A 12474-nucleotide genomic window follows, 5' to 3' on the forward strand; every position below is an offset into this window, starting at 1 on the left:
ATTACTACCTAGGTTTTCAAAGTATAGAGACAGTTCCACCACTGTTGGCTTCCCACACCACCAAACCAATTGGGATTATGAACTGCAAAGTTTCTAGAAGGTGGTACAACTCGCCCAGTTCACAGATTACAAAGCTAAGTATGGACCCTACGGAGGCACTGGTATGAAAGAAGGGAACTCTAGCAGGTACTTTCCAGCCATAAGCCACACAGGACAAACCACCTGACCCACTCCCTCTACACATAATCAGTCAATTTTAGAGGACCTAGAACCACCACGTATGTATTACGCTCTTACCAGTATTTTTATGTCCTCGTATTCTAAATGTTTTATTTTATTTTGCACACTCTTCTAATAGCCTTTGTATGGTTTATTTCACTGCTGGCTAATCATTTTTCTTTTACTTAATTCCTTTCTTCCTTTGTCCCATGTTTCCATTTTCATCTCTTTACTATACTTTCAGTAGCATTTTTAATTTTTGGGATTTTTGTTGTTCATTTCTCATTTGATCTTTTCTGATCTTCCCTGCCCGCAACATTCTTCTTCAATTCTTTTTCCCCTTTACTCGACTTTCATTCCTTTCCTTACCTTAATCACTCATATTCCCACAGTTATCCTGAATAATGCTTAATACATGGGTAACAGGCTGCTGGGCTTAACTGAGAAGAGTATTTCTGTCTCTTATAATCTAATGATGTTGCTATTACAAGTTTGTTTACTCCTCACCAAATGATATTGGGGATTCATTCCTTAAGAGCAGGTTGTGCAGTCAGACTGTCGTAATAAAACCTGCAAATCACAACCCAGAAACACAAAAACTAGAAAAAAAGCAGGGCAATATTACTCCCCTAAAAAAAAAAAAAAAAAAAAAAAAAAAAAAAAAAAACCTCAACTAACTCAATGACTGACTTCAAAGATAGTGAAATAAGCACAATTTCCAATGCTCACTAGTTAGATTGGTCAGTGACTTTAAGTAAGACACAATCAAGTCCAATTTCCAGAGAGTTGGCAACATAAAACCTCAACAAAACACTGGAGAAAGTCAGCAGCATGGGAAACGTTTCAGCTAAAAAACATCAAGACTGAGAAAAAAGAGGAAAAAAAACCCTCAACGAACCAATATTACCAGTAGACTCAACCAAGTAAAAGAAGACTAGGAGTGGAAGACGAGACTGAAGAAAACTACATTTAAACACCAATGTGGCATATGCATGTTCAAGACAGGGGCTGGGGGAGGGGGACACAACAGACTGATGGACAGACAGACCCCACACAATAATCCAATAACCAACAACCCTGGGCAACTAGTAAGAAACCAAACTTAGAAGGAGGAACTGATGAGATTAAAAGTTAAAGGCAGAGAGTCTCATCTATAAAATTATAGCAGAAAATTTCTCAAATCAAGAGAAATAGGCACTCAAATGTAAGAGACATTGAGAACCTGAAACAGAAATAAAGAAATAGACCCCCACAACTTTTACAGTCAAATGTCTAAAATACAAAGCCGACAAACAGTATTTAAAAATTAAGTATGAAAATGAAAATGCTATAAAGTCAAAGACATCAGAATAATATCTGGCATCTAGTCAGCAACTTAAAACCCAGGGTAGAATGGAAGGCACAACTACTCAGAGTCAACGAACTGCAACTGAGACTGTCCCGCAGAGCAGTCTGTGTGTTAAGAGACGGCGGAAGTGTGAGAGCATTTTAGTTTAAGCATAAGCTAAGGCAGTTATGTCAACCAAGCCGGCACTGTAGAAGATACTTACAGGGATGCTGTACAGAGAAGGAAGGAAGATGCACAATAATCCAGAAAACCCGACTAGTGTGGAAGAAAGAAACGGACCAACAGTCCAACCAGCTAGGAAAACAACCGATTAAATTAGTAAACATGGATCAGCCTACATGTAAATGGTCTCAACTCAGCAACTGATTGGCTGACTGGATCACAAAACTAGACCAGACTAACTTGTTGCCAAGAAACATACTTACTGGTACACTTAGATACAGATTGAGAGTTATATGATGGAAGTCAACTAGTCAGGTAAATTAAAAAAAAAAAAAGCTTGGTAGAGCTGTTCTGACAGCTGGTAAAGCGGACTTCAAACCACAATTACAGAAAAGGGCCATTACATGCTAGCTAAAGGAACATTCCACCAAGAAAATACAACAATTATAAACACACATGCATAGAGCATAATCAAATTTATCAAATAAACACTAATGGGTATAAAAGGGCTGATTGGCCCTGACAAAATAAATCTCGGTTACTTTAATATTCAATCCTCATCTTTAACTTATCCAATCGAAAAAGTCAAACTTTAGACTTAAACTACATCATAAATCAAATGGGTTTAGCAAATATATATAAAATATTCCTCCCAACAGTAGCCTTAGATCAAAAAGTAAGCCTTCCAATTTTCTGAGGAATGTACAGATTGATTTCCAGAGTGGTTGTACCCTACCAGTAATGGAGGAGTCTGCAATCTCACCAGTAATGGAGGAGTGTTCCTTTTTCTCCATAGTCTCACCAGCATCTGTTGTCACCTGAGATGCTCCATCAGGCCCCAGGGGCACATGTTCTACTGTGCTCATAGGGGTCTTGCTTATAATACCCAGAAGCTGGAAACAATCCGGATGTGCCACGACAGAAGAATGGCTACAGAAAATGCAGTTCCTTACATAATGGAATACTACTCAGCTATTAAGAACCAGAACATCTGTAGTTTTGCAGGCAAATAGATGGACTAGAAAATATCATCCTGAGTGAGGTAACTCAGACCCAAAAGGACATGCATGATAAGTACTCACTAGTAAGTGGATATTAGCACCCCTGCCCTCCCTCCAAATACAGTCCACAGAACTCAAAAAGCTTAATGAGCTGTAGAGCCCAACTGAAGACGCCTCAATCCCGCTTGGGAGGGAGAAGAAAGCAACCACAGGAGGGGGGAGGGAAGGAGGGACCTGGATGGGAAAGAGGGGAACATGATCAGGTATTGGGTGCGGGGGGAACAGGACTGAAGCCATGAGGGCCAGCAGAAAGAATGGAAACAGGCAACCTCAGGAGGTAGGAGGCAGAGGGACCCTCTAGTATGTAGCAGAGACCTCGGAGGTGGGAGACTCTCAGGACTCAAAGGGAAGAAACTGAGATGAAATGCCCTACAGTGGGGAGAGGGAACTTGTAGAGCCCACCTCCAGCAGAAAGACAGGGCATCAAATGAGGGATGGGGTTGCCATCCCACAGTCAAAAACTCTGACCTATAATTGTTCTTGTCTGAAAGAATTGCAGGGACAAAAATGGAGAAGATACTGAGGAAAAGGAGGTCCAGTGATAGGCCCAAATTGGGATCTAGCTTAAGGGGAGCCCCAAGGTCTGACACCATTACTGAGGCTATGGGGAGCTCACAAATAGGGGCCTATCATGCCCTCCAAAAGACCCAACAAGCAGCTGAAAGAGTCAGATGCAGATATTTATACCCAACCAATGGACAGAAGCTGCTGACCCCTTCGGTTGAATTGGGGAAAAGCTGGAGAAAGTTAAGGAGAGCAACCCTGAAGGAGGACCAGCAGTCTCAACTAACCTGGACCCCCAATATCTCTCAGACACTGGGCCACCAACCAGGCAGCATATACCAGCTGATATGAAGCCCCCAACACACATACAGCAGAGGACTCCTGGGTCTGGGTTTAGTGAGAGAAGATACACCTAACCCTTAAGAGACTGGAGGCCTCCAGGAGTGGGAGGTCTGGTGGGGAGGGGGTGGGGGGGGCAGTGGGGAAAAAAAGAAAATAATAAGAAAAAAAAAAGAGAAAAAAAGGAAGCCTTAACAAATAAAAAGGTAAACTAATTTCTTATGTCTTACCTGATAAAACTGAAATAAAAGAACTAACAGCAAGAAAAACTATGGAAACTGTAAGTACTGAAAAAATAAACTGCCTTTGAGACAAGATCTCTTGTTGCTACATAGTTGAGGATGACCTCGAATTCCCTCTAGCCTTTACTTCTGAAGGGTCGGAATTACAGCCATGAGCCATGACATCTACTTATGAACAATGTCCTGTTTTTTGAGTGTGCAGCAGGTCATTGAAGAAATCAGGGAAGAAATTTAAAATCTGTCAACCAAAAGAAACCAGAAGCACGACTTTGTGGTAACCCAGTAACCATCACTATCCATGACTAAATGAACTAAATGAACTTACCAAGCATGTCAGGGTGACAAGAAACTGATTTCTTAATTTAATGTAATGTAAATTTAACTCAGTTGCAGCTATTGGACACCATGCTGGCAGTGGTATGGGTTCCTATCCATCTGTCAACCTTTTCAATGGTGGAAGAGGGCTCTGTGATTGGTCCTTCTTTCAGCTTATTCCAGTCTCTTTCTCCTACAATCTCCTTGCTCAGGGCCCTCCATGACCAGCACACCCTTCTCTGGATGAAGAGTTACTGCCTCTTTAAATTCTTGTACCTTCCCCTTCAAATACTACAAGATACTGTGAATGAATCATTTTTAGAGCAAAACTATTTCTTTATACATTATACTCCTCTTCTGGGTAGTCCCTGCTCAAAGAACCCCATCACGCCCCCAGCCCCACACCATTACAAGTGTTCATGTGAGTACACTCTTTCCTTCTTTCTTATTTTACTCCTCACAAACTCCTCACACTGCCCCTCCCCCAGCAATGGCTCATTAAATTTGACTTCCCGTTTCTACTACCAATGCTCTAGGCCAGGGCGCTATATAATGGATTTAATTGAAAGAGCAGTGGAGTCTAGATTTTTGCTTCAAGCAAGATGTAAAGTGTAACATGGCTGGAAATTTCTTTTATATATATATATAAAATATTCTTTTATTCTTATTGGAAAAAACTGTGAAAAAAAATGCATGAAGCTAAGCTGTCCTTAGAGAAGGATAAAGTTACAGACAATCTCTGATAATTATCAATCTCTGATAATTTATGCCTACAAATTTCATTAGTGTTCTACATGTTAATTAGTAATGAATAAAATGGACACTACTTTTAAAATTCTGTTTGTTTAATTATCTTGTCAATAGGATGAGTTTCCTTCTCATTCATTTATTAAATAAGTATAATCACAATTCAGCCCATTAATTAATTAATTAAAGACAGGATCTCTCTGCAGCTCTGGCTGGCCTCAAAATCAGGGTTCTGTCTGCATCTTCCTCTCTAGTGCTTTGTTAAAGGTGTGCACTACATCAGTGCCGCCATCTTCAAAGCTCCGCAATTATCACTTCTCTGCTTCTTGCTACAGCTGCACATGGACAGAAAGAAGCACAGCAAATTTCTCAGTATACAGTGGTTAGAAACTCTTAGAAAAAGTATGTTTCGAGTGACACCTATCAATTAAGCTCTAGAAGAAGGATTCTTTCTCTCACAGGTAGTCGACACCTGCTTTTAGACCAAAAGAACAGTTACCTGTGCTGAACTCTGCTCTCAAGGCTCTTTGGAAGCTCTTCAACCACTTTCAATAACCCATAACCAGTGGTTCTCAACCGTCCTAATAATGCAACCCTTTAATACAGTTCCGCGTGTTGTGGTGACCTCAACCATAAAATTATTTTTGTTGCTATCATATAACTTTAATTTCCTGTTATAATTCATAATGTAAATATTTTTAGAGACAGATTTGTCAAAGGGGTGGTGACCTAAAAGTTGAGAATCACTGCCATAGAATTTCCTACTATTTAAAGCATTACTATGAAAGCACACCAATAAAGAATAGTGTTGATGTTTCTATATTAGGGCTTATAAAAGTAACTTTTGCCAATGAAGAATGTGATCTACATAGTAAAATATACAATAACATTATGCTAATATTAATAATGACAAAATAAAAAAGAATACTAGAAATAGCTCCCACTAAACTCAAAGGGAAGATAGTCCAGAATCTGAAATCTGTAATGGCACTGGTTTGGTTTGCTGAGAATTTCATCTGGGGATGTTTCCAATAAGACTCAGGCTGAAGGCATCGAGTTCTCAAATTATTAAAGAACAGCAACTCTACCCACTAATGTCCTGGTCTTTTGGGATCATCTTCTTGATGTTAGAGAAAATGATGTCTCATCATCTTTTGTGAATACAATTTTTAAATACCTGCATTGCATAGCAGTTTCCGCTGAGCTCACACATTTCAGTCAGTAGGAAAGCATGTTAGGACTCAGATAGTAAATATCCCAGAAGCATCAATAAGTCCATGAAACTGACCCAGATGAGCTTGACTCTTCCCTTCCCAAGCTTATATAAGCAGTGAAGACCACCAAGAGACACTCAGACAAACTACCTCAAAGAGATAGTCTCCAACATGTCCAGCTGCCTACAAACTGTTATAGTAAACTCTATGCTTCCAGTTTTCAGGAGTCTCACTCACACTGGAATGGGCTTTAGTGATACACCGTCTTTGAGTCATTTATGCTTCTGCAAGTTTCCCTTTGCCTGCATTCCTGTAACTACCCTCAAACTTACTGGCTCACCAAGTGAGACTTGGTGTTATCTTTGTTTTGGTCTGTTGTTGGCTCCCTATCTGGATGAGTAGATCCTTTTTCTTATCTCCCTAGGGATAGAGTCACACAGCCACTAGCTACATCACTAATAAATAGTACAGAATGAAGAAATGATTGGCTATCAGGACTTAACAAAACTTTTGGGGTGATATTTAATAAATGTACACTAGCTTACACAACTAAACCACTTTTGCTTTTTCATCATTTACTAAAAAGATTTTGCTACTGTAATAGGAGAACACATCTGAATAAAAATTATTAGTGAAAAAAAGACAGGATACAGAGCTGGAGAGATGACTCTGTTGGTTAAAAGCAATTGTTCTACAAGTGTGAGGCCCAAGCCGTATGTGTGCTTAAAACCCTAGCACTGAAGGTAGGGGCAGGAGATAGGAGAGTTTGCTGGACAGCCAACCTGGCCAAAACAATAAGTTCAGTGAGAAACGTTTCTCATTGTAACAAGGGGGAAAGCAACAGAGGAAGAGACTTGATATCCTGCTCTGACCTTTACATGCACATGTATGAGAATCCTACCTGCACACTCGTGTGCATGCAACACACATGCAGCAAGATAGAGGATCAATTCCAACCAATTAAAAAGAGAGTTAACTGGCTACAAATCGAATGAACAAACACCCAACTGTCTTAAATATTCTAGTAAGCCAATGTAGTAATAACAGCCGAGTTAAAGTCTCTAAAGAATGCAATTCTGTAAATTTGAGAATGACTAAATGCAGAAGATCTGGAAATCATACAACACACTGTAACTTTTTTTAAATAAAGGAGTCAGAGGTACTTAGCACAACTTTCTTTCACTTTATCTTAGCTTTTACTGCTTCTTCATACTGAAGGTAAAATGCTAACCATCATTATGCTTAAATTCAACCCATTCTTCAGTGGGCAGCACTACCTCCTCTAATGTCTTTCGTAACACTTTCTTTTCAACTGGAAATAAAATTTTCCGTATACTCAATTCTTATGAACCACATGCTTCTTAATGAGTAGTCTCAATGTTTGCTGCTTATCTTTTATCTATTTTTCTATAAGATGAATTTGGCATCAGAATCACTATTTCCTGCACTGCTGTATTCCCTCTGGGTGCAGTAGGCACCTGCAGCACTGGAGACCAATGCAGCTTTCCTGTCTTCTTCCCAACTTCACTCGCAAAGCTCACCCTCCTTTTTGTCTGCTTCTATCCCATGTGCTTCCCTTGCTGCCACCCTTCCTTTTCCTTGTCTCTAACTTCTCATGTGTGTGGTGCATGTGCATGTTTCTTCATGCGCATGGTGGATTGTACATGAGGTTGATGTTGGGAATCATACTTGATCGCTCTTCCTCCATGTTCACTGAGGCAAAATCTCTCAATCAGATTCAATGCTAAAAGATATTGGTAGCCTTGCTAACCAGCTTGCTTAGAGAACGCTCCACTACTGCCTTTCAAGGCTGGAATTACAGGCAGGTCACTACATCCATCCAACATTCATGTGGGTTTCTTGAAATTCAAACTCTGGTCCCTCTCAACCCACTTGTTTTAATTTGTGCATTTTCTTCCTCAATGGTGGTTCATTTTATCTGACCTATTAGTGTATTTAAAAATTGTTAAAAGAAATAATCAACAGAGCAAACAGCCTACATACAGAATGGCAGAAATCTTTACATCACACTTTAGACAGAGGGCTAATGTTCAGAATTACAAAGAGCTGCCGAAGTCAAATATCAAGGAAAGAAAACTGCCAATCAGCAAATGGGCAGATAAACTGAATAGTCACCTTAAAAAAGAAAAAAGAAACAAAAATAGCCAATAACTCTTTTTAACATCCTAGCCATCAGGGAAATGAGAATTTAAACTACTCTGAGCTAAGACCTCACCCTAGTGAGAATGGCTGTCATCAATAAGTCTGACAAATGTGGGAGAGGATGTGGTCACCTCACTGTTGGAGGAGATGCAAATTAGTAGTCATTGTGGAAATCAGCTTGGAAATTTCTCAAACAATTAAAAATAGAAGTACTATATGATCCCACTATTTCAGTCCTGGACCCATACCAGAATTCCACAATCTAGTATAGAGACAGTCACACCCCTTGCTGCTTTAGTCACTAGAGCAACAAGTTGGAATCAGGTCTGTCAATAGATGAATGGCTACTGAAAACTTGACTGTGACATGGATTTTTTTTTTTTTGTTTTGTTTTTAGTAGATTCTGCATAAAAATATATTAGATACTAAAGCATAAAATTCAATGTGAAGGAAGCTTAATAGCTTCTGTTCTGAATGGATAATTTAACTGTATAGAAGTTCCTTGAGTTGTATAGTCTTTTGAATCTGGTTAATTTTGGTGTGTTGTATTTATTTCTTTGCAACTCCTCCCAAGCGCTGAGTGTAAAGCATGTACCACTGTACTCCACTTAAAAAATAATTTACAAAGAAAAAAAAGAAGGAAGGCAGGCAGGCCATTTAATAACATTATGTTGCTTTTTTATGCTTGATCTTGGATAACTCACCATAAACTATCCAGAACCAGTTTTGCTAATGTCTTGATCTTGGTGGATTGCTAAGCCTCTGAAGACTGTGAGACTCATCTGTTTACACCAAATCTAGTAAGACCATCTATAACAGTTTACAAAGAAGACAGGTAAACCTGAACAAACCCAAATCACAGATTTCCTGTGAACATATAAAGATTGTCCAAAATGCACGGTAAGTTCTACCTGACCCTCACACCTCTCACTGCCCTTGAAATCTCATAAAGCAAACTTGTAGCTGTGGCCATTTTAGGAAACAGTGATCAACACAACAGTCTTCTGAACCTGTAAAGTTTTAGACTTTGGTTTTATATAATATCCAAGGTTCCTTCCTTTCTTTAAAATTTGGACTTTTTCACGGACTACAAAAAAAAAAATCAGAATTAAATTACTAAACAAATGAAAAAGAGCAAACACTCTATAGTTCACTGTATTTTAAAATGACAACTGAAATAAGCATAACATGATCTAAATAAGCTATTCTTTATCATCATAGCACAAATGGTGACCTGCCTTTACTCCCTCTCTCCTTTTATACTTTAATTCCCTAGTCTTTGAAATAATATTTAACTGTCATATATGAATTTAAATGAAAAAGGGTACTATGCACAGCACTAAATATTTTTTTAAAAACATAACAAAGGTTGAAATTAAATATTGTAGGCACTCAATAAATGGTAGAGAAATTGTGGTGTTAAAGTAAATACTGATTTTCAAGGGGTCTGACATCATGCATATTTTCAACATTCTATAATCATTGAGTTTATTTCTTTTCCTTTAGAGAAATGTGTTAGGTACTCTCTACTCTTTAGATGTGGGAAGGCTACCTACCCATGCTTCCCTCACCTCGTCATAGGTCTGACTGCCTAGTTACTCTCTGCAAACAAGTGCCACTCCTTCAGCAAGGCCATAAGTCAGTGATGAGATAAAGGGGCCCAGACGGGTGGCAGAGATGCCATGGTGGCTGTGGCTGGCCTCATGGCCTCGTCAAGACAAGCAGGGACAGACTGGCTATGCCTAGCTGAGCATGAACGCCTCCGTCTCCCATGAAGAAGTACCTATTTGTAAAAGGTACTTCTGTGTTTTTCCAAATACAGAACAGTTTACAATGAGACAGGTACAGACACAGGACTTCTTCTACTCAGTCAACCCAATCTTCTCCTTTCTATGATTAGGAGTAGTGGAAAACAAAATTTCAAGAGAGACTGTTCTTGTTACCTCCCACAGATAAGACATATTTTGAAATGATAGAGTAAAACCATTCTGTAAGTAAAAAACCTAGTTTACCTTGTAGACAATGGTGTTTTTATAACTCCTTGCCCGCAATTCCCTTAATTTTTTATTAGGGAATTAGTTTTAATTTTTGCCTCCACCAGAAACTGGGGAAATTTTTGTATCATTATCTGTCAGATGACAGTTAAATTGTCAAATGTCCTATGAACTGACTGACTTACAAGAATGGGCTGACTATATATATTTATAGATTTACCCTTCTGTCAAAGAGTTTCATTTTTTAAATTTATATGATACTTCATTTTTCTCTTGATAAAAGGTTTGGGTTAAGCATACATTTTATTAAAATGAAACAAAAGGATGTATTAGACAAGTTTATAACTTCTTATACAATGGAGACTTCAGCATAATCTCTGTCAAACGCAGGGTAGACTACATCTCCTATTCTGATTAAACCTATAACCAAGAAACCTAGTGACAGCTTGTGGCACACAGGACACTTTAATGCTTCACATATATATTCTCACTCAATACTCATGATGACCCATGAAATATACCTACCGAATAAATTAAGCCTTTTTTTCAAAAAGACTGAGAAAATTGCCTAAAGTCACACAGTTATTAGTAAGTGATAAATCCATAATCCAGACCTAGGACTATGTGTCCCAAAGGACCATTCCCATAACTACCTGTAGTTTCTCTGATGAATAGAATCTGATAAATGAAGCACTCCTCAGAGGAGTTAGGTAATGTTAAATATAACTCCAGTCCCTAGAAGTACTAAATAGTACTTCACAAGCAGATACACAAATCTCTCTGTATTATGTGTATATGTATCCAAGTTAAGTGAGCGCTCTCATTTCAGCTGTATGAGCAAATGTAAGAGGTGGAGAAGAGAGCGCTTTCTTACCTGTGCTGGCATCTCCACTCTCCATAGATGACTTATTGGTTTCTGACGGATTGTTCATTCTTGAGTCTGCAATAAGACAAAGAAGGTGTTTAAAAAACTAGGGGTGAAGATGAAGAAAAGGAGGCAAAACTATGGCCAAGGCATGGGTTAACTAATGCTACAGTGGTTTATTTCAAGAAGCCCATGCACAGTACATGGCAGGCTACAATACTACAAACTGAGTACAAGGTTACCCGATAAATATTCGGGAGTTCCTAATTCATAAAGGAACTCATAAATAATTTATCTAATAAAATTTAAGATTCTTCTGAGAAAAATTTGAGGTGAAAAAGATTATATTACAGTCTGACGTGCTAAAAATCAATTCCTTACAAGAAGCATATGTAATATATTTTAAAAATAAACTGGGAAGTTGGAAATATCTCAGAAAGTAAGAACTGTTCAAGATGATTCTTTTTTTCTTTTTCTTTTTTTTTTTTTTTTTTTTCCTTTTTTTCGGAGCTGGGGACCGAACCCAGGGCCTTGTGCTTGCTAGGCAAGCGCTCTACCACTGAGCTAAACCCCCAACCCCAAGATGATTCTTTTTCTAAAAGCAAAGCTATTAGTTAACTACAACTAAAACAAATTCACAGTTAATAATAATCTAACAGATGAAAAGAAACTTGTCTGAACACATATATTTGACTTCCTTAGCAGAACTAGAGCCAATATGGTGTTGTGCCAAACACACGCCTCATTGCAAACAAGCTAACGCACCAGAAGACACAACAGGAATCTCTATAGTTCTAAAAGAGTCACACCCACTGACAAAGGAACCAGTTAACTTAGTTATTTCTTTCTACTGCATTAAATTGTCGTTTCCATAATAAAATTTTATCAACCACTATTAGCAATTCCAGAAAAATGTAGGAAAGGAGACAAGAACGACTGTGCCCTACCACTTCTTCCTAAGGGTCAACAGAACAGACAAAATAGACGTTTGGCTCTGCCTTTACTACAGACTTAATGCTTGTCATAAAACAAGCTTATTACCAAGTAAGTTCCACCTTGTCTCCCTTGTTAAGGACCATTAACTAAGTTACTGTAAGAGGATAAATCAAACCATCTGCAGAAAATGTTTAATTAAGAAGAAAGACAATTGTTGTAAGTCCCAATTGTACTGCCCATAGCTGCACTACCCACATGTATAAGAAATGAGAGAAAATATCAGAAACCTTTCATATTTATAACCTAGAAACTGGGCAGTTTGTTTTCTAGACACTGAACAATTATCTTCTCTAATATAGTAAATT

The 12474-nt window shown here is 38.4% G+C and overlaps 1 protein-coding gene across 5 annotated transcripts in view; it reads right to left on the minus strand.

The window, feature by feature from the left end:
* Pou2f1 (POU class 2 homeobox 1) overlaps nt 1–12474 on the minus strand; it is a 142708-nt gene that overhangs the window by 62482 nt on the left and 67752 nt on the right. For all 5 annotated transcript variants that reach the window (XM_087579918.1, XM_087579916.1, XM_087579917.1 and 2 more), the window contains 1 exon segment: nt 11183–11248. In XM_087579918.1, the coding sequence (XP_087436044.1) occupies nt 11183–11248 (66 nt within the window).

Source organism: Rattus norvegicus, chromosome 13 (genome assembly GCF_021556685.1).
Source record: "Rattus norvegicus strain SHRSP/BbbUtx chromosome 13, alternate assembly SHRSP_T2T, whole genome shotgun sequence".
Lineage (NCBI taxonomy): Eukaryota > Metazoa > Chordata > Mammalia > Rodentia > Muridae > Rattus > Rattus norvegicus.